Source organism: Sceloporus occidentalis, unplaced genomic scaffold (genome assembly GCF_023333645.1).
Source record: "Sceloporus occidentalis isolate IW3139 unplaced genomic scaffold, rSceOcc1.0.p SCAF_1, whole genome shotgun sequence".
In the NCBI taxonomy this organism is placed as follows: Eukaryota; Metazoa; Chordata; class Lepidosauria; order Squamata; family Phrynosomatidae; genus Sceloporus; species Sceloporus occidentalis.
Window position 1 is genome coordinate 63,363,978 of NW_028316981.1, and position 22,208 is coordinate 63,386,185.

General features: G+C 41.7%; 1 protein-coding gene across 1 annotated transcript in view; it reads right to left on the bottom strand.

Moving 5' to 3' along the window:
* The window catches only part of FBLN2 (fibulin 2), a 145,715-nt gene that overhangs the window by 68,060 nt on the left and 55,447 nt on the right, over window positions 1-22,208 (bottom strand). The window contains exons 2-3 of the mRNA XM_089523101.1: window positions 6,663-6,774; window positions 3,796-3,925 (exon numbers count right to left, since the gene is read on the bottom strand). Of these exons, the coding sequence (XP_089379227.1) occupies window positions 3,796-3,925; window positions 6,663-6,774 (242 nt within the window). The remainder of the gene's footprint in view (window positions 1-3,795; window positions 3,926-6,662; window positions 6,775-22,208) is intronic.

Below are 22,208 nucleotides of genomic sequence, written 5' to 3' on the forward strand. Positions count from 1 at the left end.
GAGGAGGCGGTGGGTTGCTGCCTGCCTGCTGCCTTGGCGCACGGGCGGGCGGGGAGCGTGCCGAGCCAGGCAGGCACCTCCGCCTCCTCCTGCCGGGGCCAAGCCAAGCGCCCAGCGCGGTCACGCAGAATCGCGCGAGGCGGAGGCAGAGGAGGAGGTGGAGGTACCTGCCTGGCTTGGCATGCTCCCCCCTGCCCGCGCGCCAAGGCAGCAGGCAGGCAGCCACCCACCGCCTCCTCTGCCTCTCGTGCCTCCGCACGACCACGCTAGGCACTTCCTTGGGCCTGGGAGGCGGAGGCAGAGGCAGAGGTGGGTGGCTGCCTGCCTGCTGCCTTGGCACGCGGGAAGGCGGGGAGCGCGCCAAGCCAGGCAGGCACCTCCTCCTCCTCTGCCTCCGCCTGCTGGGGCCAAGTTAAGCGCCTAGCGCGGTTGCGCGTGAGGTGGAGGAGGCGGTGGGTGGCTGCCTGCCTGCTGCCTTGGTGCGCGGGTGGGGGGAGCATGCCAAGGCAGCCACCCACCTCCTCTTCCGCTTGGGCCCGGGAGGCAGAGGAGGAGGGGAGAGGAAGGAGGGAGGGAGGGAGGAGGGAGGAAGAAGAGGAGGAGGAGGAGGAGGAAGAAGAGGATGATGATGATGATGATGATGATGATGATGATGATGATGATGATGATATGAGCCAGCTTCTGAGGCATGACCAATGTAAGTTGCTCTGATTTTTACAAACTCATGCGCAGTGAAAAAAAACCCAAAGTCCCTTGACCAAGTACACACTTCTGAGAAGTACAGTTGAATCCGAGGGCAAACCCACTTCTTGTTAAACCACCTTGACATGTTCAGTAAGAATGCATAGCATGTTCAGTGTGAAACCCAAAGAGTTTGTTTATCAAATAAGCCTCTGAAATATGCAAGAGGCCATGTTAAGTAAAGCCATGTTCAATGCCCAAATGTGTTCTTTGGAATGGGAGAGGCGGGGTGGCCAGAAAGGGAAAGTACATTTCTGCCATCTGTCTAGGAATAATGCCCAAATGCCCTCCATTTTGATCATGCCTAAGAAACATGCATTTATAGTAACATTTTGAAAAAACATCAATTTTTTTTGCATGCCCTCCATTTTTTAAAAATGTGCCCTACATTTGAAAATTTTGTCCTACATTTGTCCTACATTTGTCCCGGTTTGGAGGTCCAGACTTATGGCAACCCTAACTATGATGCAGGGTGAATTCTTTACCTTGGGTGGCCCTTGACAGGGGGGAGTAGGAAATTGTGTTCCCCAACTCAGGTTGGCTGCTCCTGCTGTTACCACTTGGGTGCTCCTGAGGCTCCCCATCAGCTCAGTTTTTCCACCCTGGCAAATATTACATTAGGAGACTGTCTCATAAGGGTCTTCCTCTTAGAACACCATCAGAGTGAGGCATGCTCTCTGGGCAGCCATGGGAATGGGAAAATCTTCCCAACACCTTTCCTACAATGCCTGTCTCTGCAGAATAGATCCCACAGAGCAAGTTGCTGGGGCCTAGCTGGGCTCCCCAGATGGCAGAAGCATGCCAGCAGTGAGAATGATGGCTCAGATATAGTGCTACCATTGTGCTACTGTGAAAGCCTATTTCTTTCAAAGTGGTCTGGATCTGAGCTGACACAGGCAACAGCCTCCAGGAGAGAGAGAGAGAGAGAGAGAGAGAGAGAGAGAGAGAGAGAGAGAGAGAGAGAGAGTAGGGGTCTAGATCTCTCCCCCTACCAATATTCTTTGCTTAGCTACCTGTCATGACTTTGGTGCAAAGCTTAAGTTTTGTTGGTAAAAAGCATCTGCATGGACATTTCACCAATGCATCTATGGAGCTGACAATAAAAAACAGAAGACCTGGATCACACATTTTATTTTGCAGAATTACGGTACTGTGTGCTACCAATCAGTAGGACTATAAAATATATTGTGGCTTGGAAGAGGAAAGGTCTGTTGAACATCACTGTAGGTTCTAGGCATTTCCTGAAGTAGTCTGTAGCCATGAGATTATTTTGCTTTCCTCAAAAAACTCTAGATGGTTTACAATGTTTTCTCTGCTCACTCAAGTGTTTTATCTGTACAACACTCCTGTGAGACAGTGCAGGTTAAGAATAGCTGACTGGCTCAAATTGATCCACTGAGGTTCATTGCTTTGCAGTTGTAAACTCAGCTTTCCACAGTCTTAGTCCAGTGTTTTACCTACTACCTTAGGAAAATTAACTAATCAGCAAAGGAAAGATAGGAACAAGAGAAACACAAACACCAGAGTTTGGTAATTTCAAATTCTGGACTTGGGCATGAGGTCACAATTTCTCATAGTTTCTCATTCTCTCGAAATATTCTCAGGGTTGGGTTTTTTCTTATTCTCTAGACCAGTCTCAAGAGATTATATGCTAACAGAAATGCATAAAGTGCATTTCCTATTGCAAAGAGTTCACCACTGAAAAGGCTTTAAGAAATTATTACATGCAGTTCCACTAATAGAGTCACCTGAACTATCAAGCTCCACAATCTGCAATTCAATATACTGAAAGCTTCACAATATAAATACGCAATGATCTGCTTGTTGAGATATTCAAGGTACAAGTGCCATGCCAGTTTATACAAAATTAGAGTATCAGCATGGATACTGCAGTGGGGGAAGACAGGGAGCTGCAGCACAATTTTTTCCCCCAGGTTCTGACATGCATAACAAAGAAGTGATCTATAAAGCCAATCTTTGTACAGCATCTTAATTTTTTTTTAGAAATATTGAAATTGTTATCTGAAAATTAAATTATTATGTTGGGATATTAATCAGTCCCAACCAATGTGTTGTACTACGAATGGTCTTTTTTAGGGACTGACCAAAGCATTTATAATCCATTGGATATTATAAGATCAAGTGAGATTCATACATTTCCAGCTGCAGCAATAAAAAAATAAACCAAGGAGTTTTCATTTTTGTTTGTTGTGTCTCTTGTCTGTTTTCTTTTCTTTTTGATTCTGCCTTTGGTCCTCAGTTTCATTTTATTTGAAATGTGATGTTGTTCACTGTTTGTCAGATTACTATAAAAGGAATATTAACATTAATGCTAAAAAACAATAAAAATTCACCAGGGTTTCTAACAGCTATATAAATTGTGAAAAAAAGTAAAGGACTTCTGGTCTGTAACCTTCACTTTGGTCATGATCTGCAGAAAGAGTGTCAGGGAGACAGGAAAGAAGAACTCAAATCCTGAAGTCAGAGAAACTGGCTAAGGTTCACTGAATGGGGTTCACTGGGCTGAATGAAGCACAGCAGATCTTGGCTCTGTAAAAATTCATTCCTTAATTTAGTATCTACACCATCTTTAATTTATGAGGCAGAGTTTCTATATTCATAGAATATAGAGTTTTTCTAACTCGGGTCAGATGAACTGCTTTCAGGCCAACAAAAGTATCTAAGCCGGGGAGGGGTGGGGTGGGGTCTGAAGTAATCAGCTTTCTTGATTATCTATAATAGGATTTTTTTAAAAAACAAATTGAGATAGAATTCTTAGCCAAGGCATTAATGAAATTCTTATCAATTAGATTTTTTTTAAAAGAGCACACATTGTGTGAAAGCTCTGAAATTCAAGACTGTGCATCTGGTATAGCCAAGAAATTAATGGGAAAGGCCAAAATGCTTAGGTAAGTGAAATTTCCATTTCCTGCCTCTGGTGCCTTTCAATTAAGCAAAAATCAAGTCACACATGCCAAACGTTTTTAAAATGCAGACGCTTGAGCTGATTTGTATTAGTAGTAATGCTACAAAGGTTTCAGGAGAGAATCTTGCCTTATAAAATGATCCTCCACAGGTATCACTTTCATCTGGTCCACACAAATCACCTTCTCTGGCAGCAATCATACCAGCAATGCAGCTGTTTTCCTTTAAATACGAGACACAACACTGCTTCTGAGCAATTCTACAACAAATAAAAGACAGATTGCTTTCAAAAGGCAAGCTGCTATTTGCAGGCAAATAGGCAAAAAATGGCAAACATTGAGTAAACAAAATATTTCTGTGAAATAAAGTGGCAAGTGAGTCATGACAGGTACAGCCTTTACAGTGCAGAATTAATACAGTTTGACCTTGCTTTAACTGCCATAGCTCAGTGCTATGGAATTCTGGGATTTGTAGTTTTGTGAAGTATTTTGCCTTCTGTCAGAGAGCTCTGGTTGCACCACAAACTACAAATCACAGGATTCCTTAGCATGGAACCATGGCAGTTAGTGGTGTCAAAATGCATTAATTCTGCATTACAGATGCACTTTACTGATTTTGGTGGGTTTACTCAGAGCATAGCTAAATCTGGATCCAATCAACTAGACATAATCCAGCCAAAGTGGCACATGAGGAACATAGCAAGAGCCACACCAGATCAGTCTAAAGTCTAATCCAGCATTCTGTATACACAGTGGGTGAACTGTTGCTTATGGAAAGCCCACCAACAGAACATGAATACAACTTCACCCTGCATCTTATGCTTGTCAGTGGAAGGTGATACATGGCCATTTCAACTACAGTTGGCCCTTCGTATTCATGTGGGTTCCATTCCAGACATCCCAGAAGATGACAAAAAAACTCAGGACCTCATTAAACACTTTAAATTTATATATATATATATATATATATATATATATATATATATATATATTTTCCCAATGGTGGTGCAGCCACATGCATGTACCGCCATTGCGGAGAATGGGAACAGGCCGTCCATAGATGCTCCAATCTGCAGAAGGCAAGCCCATGGTTGGTGAGGGCCGTCTGTACTGGCCAATGAAAACCCTAACCTCCACAAATATACCTAATCCTCCTCTACAAATTGGAAACATTCAGTATATCTTGCGGCAGTAAATACCACAGTTTAATTCTCCATTATAACTTCATCCACAACAAGCATGGATTCTGTAATGCCTACAATGCTCTGGTTTGGCATACTTTGCTTCTAGATCTGGATCATGTATCGAGCCTCCACCTTTTTTGTAGCAATCAGTCCATGATACAAAACACAACTGTGCTCTGTGTTCTGAAAGCATACAGTCTGAGAACTTCAGATTCCATTCTGTGTGTAGCACCTTTTGAACTTTCATCACAAAGTGTGCATCTTGCTCACTAAGAGGCTGAAATGGCTCAAAAATAAGCTCCGAAAAGGGGGTTCTTTTTGTGCCACAGAATGGGCTTCGTAACTGCTGTGGCATGGCATTATGACGCCCTCCATGCTCCATGTCGTTTGGCTGTTGTGCATGTCATTGTGGCATGCCCCGTGTAAATGGGGGCATGCCAAGATGGCGCCTGCAGCATGCAGTAGGGTTTAGGAGCATGTGAACGCTCTGCCCTACCGCAGCCCTAGTTTGGGCCAGGCCGGCACAAAGGCGCACTGGCAGATTTTTCCCCTCTTAGACAAAACTGGGGGGGGGGGGGGGGGGTTTGTTCTTCATTCCAGTATGTAATACAAAAATATAAAATACAGTCAGTCCTTGAGATTTGCAGGGGATTGATTCCAGACCTGCTCTCATGGATACCAAAAGCTGTGGATGCTCAAGCCTGCATTGTCACCAATGGTGGCACATGTACGCAGCTGTGCTGCCATTAGTGTCCCCAGTTGTCCCATGGTGGTGCATGCACACAGCCACACCACCATTGGGGACAACAGAACTTAATACTGTCATGGGACAACAGAGGCTGTCCCTGAAGGCATGTGCACATGATGCCATTGGGGACAACACGTGCTTGCCGTCCACAAATGCTTGGATCTGTGGATGGCAAGTCCGCAGATATTGAGGGCCAACTATATAAAAAAAAGTACTTCATTCCAGTATATGAGCAGTCTGAAATAAACAATACCAAAATACTGCCGCCTGTATATTTCAGGGGCTAAAAAGTTTCCATTTAATTATTTTAATATTATATTAAAATACATATATAACAACCTGTGTACTGGCATGTTGTTGTTGTTGTTGTTGTTGTTATACACCTTCAAATAGTTTCCATGTAGGGTGACCATGGGCTTTTCTGGAGTTGAGAGGGTGTGACTTGCCAAAGACCACCCAGTTAGCTTCCATGGCTGGGTGGGGAAGCAAACGTAATCTCTAGAGTTGCAGTTCAATACTCAGACCACTACACCATGCTGAGTATCATGCCCTGACATACACACATATATAATTTAAAGTGTTTAATATACCTGTCTGTTTGCCTGTCTATTATGCTATGCAAATCTGGATGCTTGGCACAGTCATCAAACTTGGCATGTTACTTAATGAGATGGTTAGACTGTTGTAAAGGTTTTGGCCTAACTGATCAAGTACTTTGGGCACATATAGAACAAACACTGTTTTTATTTCTATAATGCACATTTATAGATGGAACTGATGAAAAAAAATGTAAACATCTGATAGAAAATTTCTGGCTTGGGTCCACTCTGCACACAATTAGATGTGAAACAAATTTAAAGTATTTGAGGTACTCAGATATTTGTTACATTCAAATCATAAGCAAAATCATCATCATGAACCCAGGCAGTGCCAAGTAATGTGTGTATGTATATACATTCAAACAAAATCACACCATCATCTGGAATCTATTTATGAAATGCTTATTCAAGGAGGATCACATTCCATATTATAAAAATATTTCATGATTTCTTTTAGTTTACATACCTGCAAATATCACCATCAGTTCCACTTACTGGGATTTCTGTACATTCACTGTTGTCAATAGCCCACTGTTGTCCAGCAGCACAGCATGTTTCAATTAAATCTTTTGTTGAACCTGAAAAATGCAAGGCATAGCATGTAAAGAGAGGCAGCATGGTGTATTGGACTGAGTGTCAAAGGAGGATGCTGGGAGAGCAGAATTCATATCCCTGCTCAACTATAGAAACCCACTGGGTGCCCTTGACCTTAGAAGAAGGTTATGGCAAACTTCCTCTGAAGAACTCTTACCAAGAAAACCCTAGGATAGGGTCACCGTAAGTCAATGTCAACTTGAGGGCTCAAAATAGCAGCAAAAACAACTATGAGAACAACAGCTGCTATTGCAACTACTATTATATGATATACGTTCTGGTTATGCTAGCCACATGACTACAGACTCGTCTTTGACAACGCTGCCTCTTCAGCTTAGTAACAGAGAAAAACACTGCCCGCTACAGTCGGACATGGCCAGACAATCATGTCAAAGGAGAAACCTTTACCTCATGAGTACAGACAAGAGAGACTTGTAACAAAATGTTAGAGTCCTTCTGTTCAGTATTCCAGCCCTTCATGATTATCATCATCCATACCTAGTTTTCTGGATTTCCCTCCCCCTCAATAGTCAGCATTTCATCATTGCTGAGTGAGCTGAGAACTCAGGGGAATTCTTGCGATTCTTCTATCTTGGTGGGGGTTCTCCCTGAAATTTGTTTGTACTCCTACAAATGTTACATTTCCCTATAAGCCTCCTACATGGGGATGATACTGTTTTGGTTACATATATAGTGCTGCTCATTCTGCCAATGTTAAACTACAGGCCATGGCTGCGATGAATGGGGGGGGGGGGAATGGGGAGGGAGCAGTTCTGTGAGTTACTGTATATACTACCGGCCACCCCGTTGTCTAGCAGACTCCCTGACCGAGCTGACACAGCTGGTCTCTGAGCTGTTGTTGGAGACCCCCAGACTTTTAGTTTTGGGGGACTTCAACATCCCGCTCGAGACCAGTTTAACAGGTGCGGCTCGGGAGTTCATGGAGACCATGACAAACATGGGCCTATCCCAATTGGTCAAAGGGCCCACACATTGTGCAGGTCATACACTCGATGCGGTCTTCAGTACGGAACAGGAATATCCGTGGGCGGAGGTGGTAAGTACCTCCGCATTGTCATGGATGGATCATTTCCTGGTCAAGACAAAACTTAGAGCCAATATCTGCCCCACCGGGGGTGGCGGACCCATTAGAATGGTCCGCCCTCGAAGGCTGATGGAGCCCATTGGATTCCAGACAGCCTTAGAGGGTTTACTGGTTGGGAATGCCGGTGATCCTGTCGATGCTCTGGTCAATACCTGGAACACCGATCTTAACAGGGCTATCGACACGATTGCTCCCAAGCGCCCTTGCCATCCCGCCCCAAATCGGAGGCCCTGGTTCACGCCAGAGCTGAGGAAGATGAAGCGGTTTGGACGACGGCTAGAGCACAGGTGGCGGAAGACTCGACTCTTATCCGACAGAACTCGCCATAGGAACTTTCTTCGTTCCTATCGGGAGGCAATACGTGCAGCGAAGAGAGCCTTCTCCTCTACATGTATTGCATCTGCAGAGTCCCGTCCAGCAGAGCTGTTTAAGGTGGTGAGGGAAATGACACAGGTGCCCCCTGTGCCAAATCCCTTACTTAACTCAACGACGGCCTGCTGTGACGCGTTTAACAACTTCTTTGCAGACAAAATCTCTCAGATAAGAGGCGACCTACATGCCACCGTTGAAACAGAGTCGACAGGTGAGGTGTCCAGTGACTCCGCCGATGTAGTCATACTGGATCAGTTCCAATCTGTGAGTACTGATGACGTGGACAAGCTGCTTGGTAAGGTGAGGAAGACAACTTGCCCTCTCGACCCTTGCCCATCATGGCTGGCCATCCAGGGGGGGATGCATTGATGAGATTCCTTACGGATATCATCGGTGCATCCTTCAGGGAAGGACATATTCCATCTTGTTTAAAGGAGGCGGCGGTTAGGCCACTCCTGAAAAAACCTTCCCTAGACCCCCTGGATATGAGAAATTATAGGCCGGTGTCATTGCTGCCATTTTTGAGCAAGGTGATCGAGAGGGCGGTTGCCCTTCAGCTCCAAGCTGTCTTGGATGAAACCGATTATCTAGACCCATTTCAAACCGGCTTTAGGACAGGCTTTGGGGTTGAGACTGCCATGGTTGCCTTGACCGATGATCTGCGTCTGAGCATTGACAGGAGGAGTGTGACCCTGTTGGTGCTCTTAGACCTCTCAGCGGCTTTCGATACTATAGATCACGGCATCCTCTTAGACCGCCTGAGGGGGTTAGGTATCGGGGGCACTGCTTTGCAGTGGTTCTGGTCCTTCCTCTCGGGCAGGTCTCAGAGGGTGCTACTCGGGGACTGTAGCTCCAGTAAGAGGTAACTCACTTGTGGGGTTCCTCAGGGGGCTATTTTGTCCCCGATGTTATTTAACATCTATATGAAGCCGCTGGGTGAGATAATACGGTGTCATGGTGCTGGGTGTTATCAGTACACTGATGACACCCAAATCTATTTCTCCGTGTCTCGTTCGTCGGCCTCAAATTCTGATGGTATCTCTTCTCTCAATGAATGTCTTCAGGCGGTAATGGGCTGGATGAGGAAAAACAGATTGAAACTGAATCCAGACAAGACGGAGGTGCTCATGCTAGCGGCCCCGAAACCAAGAATTGGGTTGCAACCTCCAGCCCTGGATGGGGTCACACTCTCCTCCAGTGACTGTGTTCGCAGTCTGGGGGTGCTCCTTGACTTGTCGCTCCTGATGACAAATCAGGTAAATGCGACGGTCAGGAGTGCCTGTTATCAGCTTCGGCTGATACGCCAGCTGCGCCCTTTTCTGGAAGTAAGGGATCTCGAGACGGTTGTGCACGCGCTGGTAACCTCACGCCTTGACTTTTGTAATGCGCTCTACATGGGGCTACCCCTGTGCTTGACTCGGAAATTACAGCTGATTCAAAACATGGCAGCCAGGCTTGTCTCAGGAACATCTAGGAGGGACCACATTACTCCGGTTTTGAGGTCCCTGCACTGGCTGCCTATCAGCTTCCGGGCCCAGTACAAGGTGTTGGTTATCACCTTTAAAGCCCTAAATGGCTTGGGTCCAAGCTATCTCAGGGACCGCCTCCTCCCGCACAATCCTCCCCGCGCTCTCCGGTCCTCTGGGAAGAACTTACTGCAGCCTCTAAAATCTAGGCTTGCAGCGACCTCCCAGAGGGCATTCTCTGCTGTCGCCTCCAAACTCTGGAACGACCTGCCAGATGAGATCCGTCAGTTGACATCATTAGACAGCTTTAAAAAAGCTGTCAAGACAGATCTCTTCCGGCAGGCCTTTCCAGATTAACCATCCCGGCCCAGGTTCCCTGATTCCCTCATTCCTCCCGTGGCCCCATCTTAGTGATGGTTGAGGATCAACAGAGGGATATCAGGGGTTTTAGTTTTTAATTGTTGTTTTTATGCTTTGATATTGTGTTTTTAATATGTTATACTATTTAATACTGTCTTAAGGGGGGGGGAGGGATAAAGTATTTTTAATTGTATTTTATATTTTACTGTTGTCAACCGCCCGGATTGGTTTCCCATAGGGCGGTATACAAATAATAATAATAATAATAATAATAATAATAATAATTATTATTATTATTACTAATGTATAAGTCTAGAAATTTAGGTAAAAAAATAACCCCAAAAACCTGAGTCGACTTATCCATGGGTCAATGTAAGTAACTCTTATTTAAAAGAAGGAACCATCTCCTGATGAAAAGCAAGAGTATAATATGTGAAGCTCCTGACCTCCTTTACTCTCTCATCCATCCAGTCTTAAGACTAAGCACAAAGAGTTATGCCTGCTGGACTTTTGTAAGTTCTTTGACATTGTTTTGCTTTGCTTCATCTTTTAGATCCTTTGCTATATGCCCCTAAATTTTATCCTCGACTTATCCACGGGTCATAGCAAAATCCATAATTTTGGCCCCAAAATCTGCCCTCGACTTATACATGAAGTCGACTTATAATCGAATATATATGGTATAGTTAAAAAGTAACTTTTTCAATCTTAGTTTCTATGTCTGAATCCAAGCACAAAATAGGAGGACTTTTTCAACATTTCAATATGTCTCAGTACTTTTGTTGTTACCCACCTTGATCCTCAATCAGAAGAGGCAGGATATAAATAAATATTTATTATTATTATTATTATTATTATTATTTTCAATATTTAATAACAGTGATCCTATCTCCTGCTGCAGAGAACTCCAAGGCTGGAGCTCTGATATATCCAATGTCCAGCCATCATGAACCTTCAAGACAGAAGAGCAGTATTCCCATTTTCCAAATTATTTTTCAAATTTTCACCTATGTAAAACAGTGGGAAAGAATTCAGCTATGCTAGCTCCAAGACTAGTGTAGATAGGCAGTTGGTTTAAAGGTATAGCTAAAGGCCAGGAGGACTGTAGATCTTGCAAATCCATCACTGCTCTGAACATTCACAGTCTTCCATGGCTCTTGCTGTGTTGTAAGATCCATCATGATGAAATAATCCTTACAGATGGTTCTACTCCAGCTGGAAAGGGATATGTGAGGTCAAACCTCGCCCTCTAAAGAGGGACCTGATAGAGGAAGAACTGTAAAATCCTGTTCCCTAGGCACACTCTTCCAAGGACTTTCCAAGAATTGCAGTCTACTGCTGAAATCCTTACACATGTTCTAATAAGTAAACCCATGACTAAATGAAATTTCCTTTTGACTAGACAGACATATCATTGTTCTTAGGATAATGTGCTGACGTGATACTGATTAATTGCTAATTTTGTGAAACAATACATTTGCTATACACGCTATATAATGATTTCATTTGTAGAAAATTAGCATATCATTGCTTTGTGTTTTCTATCTTTCTTATGTTTATTTATCTCATTTATATTCTAGGGTATTTTCAAAGACAATATGGGCCAGCATTCTCTATCAACTACTTAATTAAGTATACCACGGGCAGGAAAGAACGACCCAAGTCCGCTCTGGCCAGAAGCAGGTCTCAACCCCACTGATGACATGGTTGGTTCCCAAGGTGGGCCATGCACACAGGGGTTGACAGGAGTCAATTATGTGAGCTATAATAAAGGTATAATCTTAATTTTGCTTGCTGTTTATATCACAATTATTACCATTACATTCAGTGATATACAGAAATTACCACTGATAAGTAACATTAGATGGGGAAAAAAGAAATGTGGCAGCATCTTTATAATGGGATTTTATTTTTGCATGAGCTTTTGTGGCTATAAACCCACTTGTTTGGATGTAGTACAGAGTGATAATAAATGCACAGATATAAAACATATTTATAGTGTTGTGGGAGTTGGATGGAATAGCATCCAGAAAGATGCAAATCATAACCCTTGCCCTAAATTTTTAAAGGGCTGCAAAATGTGTGTAATTATATTCCATCCAACTCCCACAACTGTGTAAATATGTTTTATACCTGAACAAGTTAGTTTTAAAGGTACTGTCACAGATATATATATATATATATATATACACACACACACACACACACACACACACACACATATCCCGCTCTTTTCCCAGGACTGGGACTCAGAGCAGCTTCACAGCAATTAAAAAACAAACAAACAAAAAGTACAATTAAAACATTAAAAAAATAAATAGATAAATGACATGCATTAAACAGAATGATTAAACTAGTCCAACATTCCTGCCTGTTCTTATAGTGATTCCTTAAATGCCCGTTTGAACAGGTAGGTCTTCACCTGCCGTCGGAAAGCCACCAAGGAGGGAGCCGTTCTTATCTCCCTGGGCAGGGAGTTCCAGAGTCTAGGGGCAGCCACTGAGAAGGCCCTCTCTTGTGTCCCCACCAAACGTGTTTGTGAAGGTGTTGGGATGGAGAGAAGGGCTTCTCCAGAGGATCTCAGAGTCCGGGCAGGTTCATACCAGGAGAAACGATCTGCCAAATAATGTGGACCTGAGACATGTAGGGCTTTGTAGTATATAACTAGTACCTTGAATTGTGCCCGGGAACGAACTGGCAGCCAATGAAGCTGTTTCAACAGGGGAGTTGTATGGGCTCTGTAATCGGTGCCTGTTAACAGCCTGGCAGCAGCTCTTTGAACCAGTTGAATTTTCTGAACACTTTTCAAAGGCAGTCCTATGTAGAGCCCATTACAGTAGTCCAAACAGGATGTAACCAAGGCATGTACCACCGTGGCCAGATCTGGCTTCTCAAGGAACGGGCGCAGTTGGTGCACAAGTTTTAAATGTGCGAAAGCACTCCTGGTCACAGCAGAGATCTGGGCCTCCAAGTTTAAAGCTGAGTCCAAGATTACCCCCAAACTGCGAACCTGTGTCTTCAGGGGGAGTGTGACCCCATCTAACACAGGCTGGATCCCTATTCCCTGATCTGCCTTCTGACTGACCAGGAGCACCTCTGTCTTGTCTGGATTAAGTTTCAACTTGTTTGCTCTCATCCAGTCCATTACTGAAGACAGGCACTGGTTTAGAACCAGGACTGCCTCCTTGGATTGAGGTGGGAAGGAGTAGTAGAGTTGAGTGTCATCTGCATATTGATGACATCGCACCCCAAAATTCCGGACAACCTCTCCCAGCGGTTTCATGTATATGTTAAACAGCATGGGGACAACACAGAACCTTGAGGGACCCCACAGGTCAATGGCCAAGGGGTCAAACAGGAGTCCCCCAGTACCACCTTCTGAGTTCGCCCCTCCAGGAAGGAATGGAGCCACTGTAGAACAGTACCTGCAAGCCCCATCCCAGAGAGGCAGTCTAGAAAGATACCATGATCGATGGTATCAAAAGCTGCTGTGAGGTCCAGAAGAACCAACAGGGACACACTCCCTCTGTCCAGTTCCCTGCATAGGTCATCCACCAAGGCGATCAAGGCTGTCTCTGTTCCATAGCCAGGTCTGAAACCAGATTGAAATGGATCTAGATAATCCGTTTCATCCAGAAACCCCTGGAGTTGGGAAGCCACCACATGTTCCAGAACCTTGCCCAGAAATGGTAGGTTAGACACTGGCCGATAGTTATTCATTATTGTGGGATCCAATGATGACTTTTTTAACAGAGGCCTCACAACAGCCTCCTTTAGGCAGGATGGAATTCTGCCTTGTTGTAGGGAAGCACTGATTACTTCCTTTACCCACTCAGTCAGTCCCCCTCTGGCCTGTTTAATAAGCCAAGAAGGACAAGGGTCCAAGACACATGTGGTGGTTCTTATCTTTCCAAGGATTGTGTCCACATCTTCAGGCTGCACAAGTTGAAAAGTATCCATTAACACTGGACCGGTAGGAGCCAAGGTAACATCCACTGACATTGTGTTAATTGTAGCATCCAATTTGGACCGAATCTGAGTGATTTTATCTGCAAAATGCTGAGCAAATTCTTCACAGCGAGCCTTTGAGTGGTCTGCATTTTCTACTTGAGGGTGAGTGTGTAAAAGACCCTTGACCACTCGGAACAGCTCTGCTGACTGGCTCCTTGCAGATGCAATGCTGGTAGCAAAAAATAATTTCTTTGCTGCCCGCATTGCCAGTTCTTCCCCCCCCCCCTTTCCTTCCTCCTTTGTATTCTGCAATAGACTAATATGGCTACATTTTTGAAGACTACCACAATTGTGGTAATAGTACCACAATCATGACAAAGGACTTTATCATACAAAGTTAGAAAAGTGGAAATTTAACAGAATAAAAGTGCCTTTAGCCAGGACCTATCACATGACACCAGACTGATACCTTGCATTACTGTACCTTTCTAAATGCCACTGGTCATGCCATCTGATTGGAAGCTACTCACACAAAATAAGATAGGATAGCATAACATAAATTAAATTCCATTTGTTGTTATATATCTAAGGCAGGGCTGGATAAACTCTGTGGCACAGCAGTCATTTTCTATCTCTCGGGCCTCCAATTGACAACATCAGTCCCCCCACCCGCCTGCCAAAAATCCCTAGAAGTGGCCAAAATTCTATTCGTGGCTTTTGAACTCCTGGGCAGGGAGTGAAACAAGTGGAGCTGTGACTTGTTTTAAAGGGAATTATCCTTTCTGTAGCCTTGTAGAAATAAGAATTTTCCTTTTTTTAGTTGATTTTATTTTACAAGATAGGGGGAGGATAGGAAAGCCTGGAGTCCAGAAAAGATACTGGAGGTTAGATATAGTCTTCGAGTTGTATGGTTCTTAGACCTGATCTAAGAAACCCCCTGTTTCCTTACAAATGTATTTGGCTGCTGAGATCTTCAGAATAGACCTTCTTGAGGATCCCATTACCTGCTGGGGCCAAATTCACATGCACTTAACATTTGAGATTGTGGAATCTATGGATGTTTGGGGACAGGGAGGGAGAGAGAAGTGAGTAATGCCAACTCACGCCACATGGGATCTTCAATCTGTAAATTATCCTAGGAATGGCCTACCATGCATACTTCAATAATTGGTAAACAGGGCAATGAACAGCTGTTCACAGGATTTTCCCATTCATTAAAAGTGAACAACAGAATTTACTTGAATGGTATCTACCAAGGATTATTTTTAAAAAGAAAAAAATACAATTAATTTTGATCCAATCCCCCCAAAATAAAACCACAAAAGCATGCTCAACCTTATACTACATAGCTGAGGTGGCAAAACATGGGCTGTATTCAATGAAGGGAAGCCTCCTCAAGAGTAAATCTGAAGAAGTTAAACTCTGCTTGTCTACAGACCTTCAGTGCTCAGATGCAATGCAAAGGTCAAGGGGACAACTCCAAATTGTAGTCTCTAGCCTTAGGCATCCTCAATTATCAACTAGTGGGACAGATGCAGCTGGCAACCCATTTAAGAGTTCAGTGCTGTCAGCAAAGTAAGAAAATGGCTTGGTGAACATTATGAATTTTTATGGTTAGTTTATTTTTTAAAAATCTCACCTGTGACAGATTATTTTACAAGCTAGCAACAACATTAATAATGCCTGATGGACTAATGAACACACACACACCCAAGGAGTATCTTCTGTTTTCCAGAAATTTACACAAAAGCTTTTGGAAACAATATGGCTATTATAACATAAGACTAATTGGTGTGTGTGTGTGCGCGCATGTGTGTGTGAAGTATAGCAATGAGCACATTTGTCAAGGAACAGAAAACCTAATGAAATTCATGGGATCATGCTGTCAACAGGCAGCCTGAAGGCACATACACACATCACATTATGTAGTTTTTTCTGACAAAGTTGAATTTGGCCATTACTCTAAATAGCATATAAAGGAGAGATAGACTTCTGCAGAATAAGTCTATGGCAGTTCCATAAACAGTAAGTGTGTTTTTGTACAGATTTCCCAATTATTTTCCTGTGTTTTAGATCAAGTGGAAGGGGAAGGGAAATAAGATTGTCCAAATTACTGTTGATTCATTGTGGGCTGTAACTTGTAACACATTATCTCCATGCTTTGGAAAGAACATCAGCACTTGCTAAGGTCCTTTTTTTTTTTTTTATTGATTGAAATTTTATTTATATACCGCCGTTCCTATGATCACGGCGGTTTACAAACAGAATAAGATACAATACGATACAGGTTACAAATATAATACAATACAAATCACAGTTTAAAAATCAAAATTAACAGCGAAAGTCCTTCATAAAAAACCATATACTACTATACATCATTAAAATCCATCATTAACCAATCAAGATAATAAAACAATCTAAAAATACAATAAATAGTATACAGGAGCAAAACAGTCAGGACATGTGAGGGAAGGCTTGACGAAATAAATGAGTCTTAAGGTTTTTCTTAAATGACTCCAGGGAGGGGGCTAAGCGGAGCTCCTCAGGGAGAGCGTTCCAAGACTGCGGGGCCACCACAGAAAAAGCCCTTTGCGCAGTCACTGAGTATCTTGTCTTGGGAACACTCAAAAGTTTTTTCCCACGAGACCTGAGAGTGTGGGGCGGATTGTATGGGGCGAGGCGGTCCTCCAAGTACTCTGGGCCCAAGCCATTTAGGGCTTTATAGGTAACAACCAACACCTTGTATTGTGCCCGGAAGCGAATTGGCAGCCAGTGCAGATCTGCTAGTACAGGTGTTATGTGGCTTAGTAAGTGAGACAAGAAATCATCTCAGGGCAGCTGTAACTTATTCAGATCATGGAAGAATTGGGTACAAGTTTAGTCTCCCTTGTCCAGAATTGTGAAATCTGAAATATTCCAAACCCCAAAACATTTTCATGAGTGTCTTAAGATAGCGACACTTTTGCTTTGTGATTTGCTGCTGTTTGAGACCACTGTCAGATCTGTTACCTGTAGTGGTGGCCTTCAAGGACCAGTCCTGGCTGGCATATTCTGGGACTTAGACAGTATGTTTATCATGTTCTGCACAATGCAATTGCTTCTGTGGAATCACATGAAATCATACCAGATGTGGAGAACGTTGTCTTCATATACATTTTTGTTAATATACAAAACTGATGTCATAATAATCTGTATTCTGCTATATGAAAACTAATATTCCAATCCAGAAGTGGCATGCTATGAGCTAAAGAATAATTTAATCAAACCCATTGTGAAAATTGAATATCCGCTTGTTTTCCAGGAATAACTGAATTGTGAAACTATATCACTCAATGTGAAGTTAAAGGCTTTCATGGCTGGCATCCATAGTTTTTTGTGGGTTTTTTGGGCTATGTGGCCATGTTCTAGAAGTGTTTCTTCCTGATGTTTCGCCAGTATCTGTGGCTGGCATCTTCAGAGAATTCTGAAGATGCCAGCCACAGATGCTGGTGAAACGTCAGGAAGAAACTCTTCTAGAACATGGCCACATAGCCCAAAAAACCCACAAAAAACTATATCATTCAAGTTCATCATTACCTAGGTGACAATAGCCATTTTCTAGCATTCTTCCTCACTTTCATCAACATATGAGGAGAATGCTCAGCGCTGTCCATTTGACTGTTATTTTTCTCACACTGAAAGCAATGTCTGACAAACAGAGGTTTCTGTCCACATTGAGGCTCGCCATCTGAGACAGAACTCTGATAAATCAGGGATCTTCCTTTGTGGCAAACAGAAATTTCTGTTCAAACATATTGCTTTCTACTTGAGGGAAGCTGAAGGGAAAGGAATAGCTAGACATTCCTCTGCTTGAATACTGAAGAAGGTGAAAAAAGTGACACCTGAATGTGGCTTTTGTTTTATCTGTGTGCAGGGGTTGTCCTCTTGGTTTTCTAATTTGTTTGGGAAACAGTACTATAAAACAAACTTTCTGTCTGACTTCCTAACTCTTGTTCCTTCCAAGCTTTCTGATGATAGGTACTGTATGTAAATCCAGTGCTTTAAACTATAAAACAACTTGCAACTCCCTATTTACAATAGTTGGAAAGAATTGCTGTTGTGACTGGTTACTAATGCTCTTTAGTCACATACCTTACACTAAAAGATAGGCAAAACATGTTATGCCTTGAATACATCTTCGCTCATCTGCAGATAATTGTATCACATACAATTCTTTTATATGATAATGTAATACAAACAGTTATGTACACATAGAGAATTAGTAATATGTCTTGAGTTCATCCCTGCTTATATATAGATAATTATACTTAAGGCATACTTAACTTTGTCACACACACCCCCCAACATTTTTCCTATTCATTCTAAAGTTATAAATATATTTCCTTCTGAATTGCTGCTTTCAGACATTGCTTCTTCTTATAGTATCCTTCCCAGCCTTTCTTTCAAATGCTTCCAATAATACTGTCTTTCATTCATAGAATAATGTTTTGTTTCATAAACCTTCTGGCTTGGATTCACAAGTTAAAAATTTAAAAGCTATACAATAAAAAGCACGTATTAGAAGTGGATAAATGGAACTATTGCCGCCAGCCCATGCATATGTGGTAACTATCAGCCTGAATGATTTTGTTAACTTTGCTCCTAATATAAATGAACAGTCAGGCTAATATTCCTTCTGGCCAGTGTTCAATAATCCTTCTCCTTTGAACTCTGAACTATTTGGGACAGAGGTCAAAGAATTCAGCATACTTAGGGCCTGAACAGACAGGCCAAAATAAAGCTGCTTTGGGTCACTTTGGAGGTATGCTGTTTAAATTATGCATGCAACCTAAGACTGGAGCGTGGCTTTGGTGCGGCTTCTGGACTCTTAAGATGCATGCATCATTTAAACAGCATATCTCCAAAGTGACCCAAAGCAGTTTTATTTTGGCCTGTCTGCACTGGGCCCTAGTCTGTATTCCTATGAGAGGATAATTAGAATCAGGTTTGAATGGAAAAGAAAGAAGATCCTACTTATAAAGATCCTTCAGTCTTGCAGGGTCTGTCTGAGTTTTCCCCAGTAGGATGTTCTCCAGGTGGGGTAGATTACAACTCCCATAGTGCAACACAACTGGAGTCACCAAATTGGAGAAGTTCATTTATATTGTATTTTGTTTTGAGCATCAATGCCTCAAAGCCTTCTAATGTTTTGGAGCCCTGGACAGCTCTTTTTGAGAAATCATAGAACTGTAGAGTAGGGAGTGACTCCAAAGGTCATTCGGTCCAACTGCTTCCTGATTCAGGAAATCTACAGCATGACCATCCTTCAAAATTGCCGTACAATCCCTGTTTTAAAACCCCCAACAATGTAGAGTGGTACACTTTCCAATGTAATCTTTCTACTGTCAAAAGGTTCTAATCATTAGGATGTTAGTTTAAATATTTGATCTTGTAATTGGAAGACAGTGGTTTGGATCCTTATTCTGGAGCAGCAGAAAATGAGTTACAGTAGTTCAATCTACTATGTGGAAATACTTCAGGAATTTGAAGGTTGCTCTTATATCATCTCTCAAACCTCTCTTCTCCAGTTTTAAAGCACTTGGCTACTACATTTGTTAGTCACAGATCTTGGGTTTCAGGTACACTATCATCCCCATGAGCCACTGTGGTGTAATGGGTTGAGCATTAGACCTCAAACAAAGAGAAAGTATAGAGCCAAATGAAACTTTGAAAGGGGTCACAAGCGAAATATATAAATTATTATTAAAATATAATGAGAAAGAAGATTATTTAAAGACAACATGGGAGGATGATTTAGTACAAAAAATAAATGACCACGAATGGGGGAAAATTTGGAATCAACTACAAAATAATTTGGAAATGGTATTTAACGCCTGTAAGGTTAAGTCATATAAATAAGAATTATTCAAGGTTATGTTGGAGAGGGTGTCAAGAGATAGGCACTTACATGCATATGTGGTGGGGTTGTAGAACCGTAAGGAAATTTTGGCAAATTGTATTTGAGGAGATAAAAGAAATAACAAAAATTGATTTAGAATTTAGTCCAAAGATAGCGTTATTATCTTTATATGATAAAATTAACTGCACCCAAGTTATAAAGGATCTAATTACAAATTTATTAACAGCGGCGAGATTAATGATAGCAAAAAAGTGGAAAGATCAGGGAGATTTACAAATACAAGATTGGTATAGAGAGATTTGGCAAATAGCAATTAATGATAAGTTAACTAGTGAAATTAAGTTTAGAAGAGGAATAATCAAGAGAAATGATTTCGAAGCAATATGGAAAACATTTGTACAAAAAGTTTTAGGAAAAGAAGGAGGTGTTTTACCACCAGAGGAAGAGTTACAATTCTGGAGATAGAGTAATAAGAAGACAGGCTCAGGGGATGGGGAGCACTTGGGGGAAGGGGGGAATTATGAAAAATATATGATGAAAAGAAATATGAATTAAAGTTAGATAAAGTAGTAAAGAATGGAATATAAAGGGATATATTATATGTATGGGGAATATAAGGTAAAAGTCTTTTTTATATATTATTGTAAGGTGAATTTAATCAATATTTTATCAATTTATTATAATAACATGTATTAATTTCATTTTACCAATAAAATAATTTTAAAAAAAAGACTACAAACATGGAGACCAGGGTTCAAATCTCCACTAAACCAAGACAATCCAATGGGTGACTTTGGGCAAGTCATACTCTCTCTCAGCCTCAGAAGAAGACAATGGTAAACTCTCTCCGAACAAATCTTCGCAAGAAAACCCTACCATAGGTTCACCTTAGGATCATCACATGATGATATTCAACAACAATCATCCACATGGTTGCCATCTTCAAGGGCATGCTCTGTTTTGTCATTATCCTTCATAAGCTAAAGTGCCCAGGACTTTGTGTACAATACAGAACTACTCTAGGTGAAGTCTGACCAAAGCAGAATAGTAACATTCTCCTTCCCTTGTTCTGGATACTATACCTCTGTTGATGCAGCCTATATTTCCCTTTGTGTTTTTGCCATCACAAAACACTCTTGTTGTTTTAAGTTTTTTTTTACAAAACACAAGTTTTATAAAACACAATAATAGCACAGATAAAAAAACCCAAAAGAAAAAACCCAATGAACAACCTATCCGTACATCACAAATTCCATACACATTCATCTGCCTCTCACTCCCCACTAACACCTACACACACAATAATAATAAAATATTACTCCCTACTAATTTCTCTTGGCTGGTAGCAGGTGAAAATGTTCTTGTGTTGGCAGGTCTTTGCAAATCGATAAGGTCTAGGAATGTTGTGCTATTTAAAATTTTAAGATTTGTATTGTAACTTTCAATTTTAACTCATAACTGTTTTAACTTTTTAAATGGTTTAATTGTTTTTTACATTTTATTTTATACATTTTTATGCTGTATGGTTTATAAATTGTATTGTTTTAAATTTGCTATCTGCCACCTTGAGTCCCTATATTGTGAGAAAGGTAGGATATAAGAAAATAATAATAATAATAATAATAATAATAATAATAATAGAATCTCTGAAATTTGATAATCTTGTCTCCTCTATTTCTGGATAATCATGGGTTCTGTCATATCATAACAGTGCTTTAAAGTTCCAATTTTTGGCAATGCTTCCTAAAGAAAAATAAAATTATTTTTGTTTCTATTTACTGTTACATCGTGTTGTTTCAGTCCTTAGTAAAGATGGTATACTGGGGAGGATATATCATTACCCTTTATATTCAACTACTACTAGCATTAAAAGGAGGGGGTCCATTTGCATCTCATCATCATCATCCCTGTTGAGATGCAAATGGACTTTAAATTTCCTGGATTTTGAAAATCTCCCTATTGCCACATGGCCAGAAGGAGGAGGAGCTGCCTGCACCAAATATGTCCTCCTCCGTATACCATGTTTACTAAGGACTGAAACAATATGCAGGCATCTGACTAACATCTCCAATTGTTTTTTTCCTTCCTTTTCCTGTTTGGTTTGTAACATCTTTATCAGTGACCTGGATGGGGTCCCACAGGGCTCTGTCCTGGGCCCAGTGCTATTCAACATCTTTATCAATGACTTGGATGACAGAATTGGAGGTATACTTATCAAATTTGCAGATGACACCAAATTAGGAGGAATAGCTAATACTCCAGAGG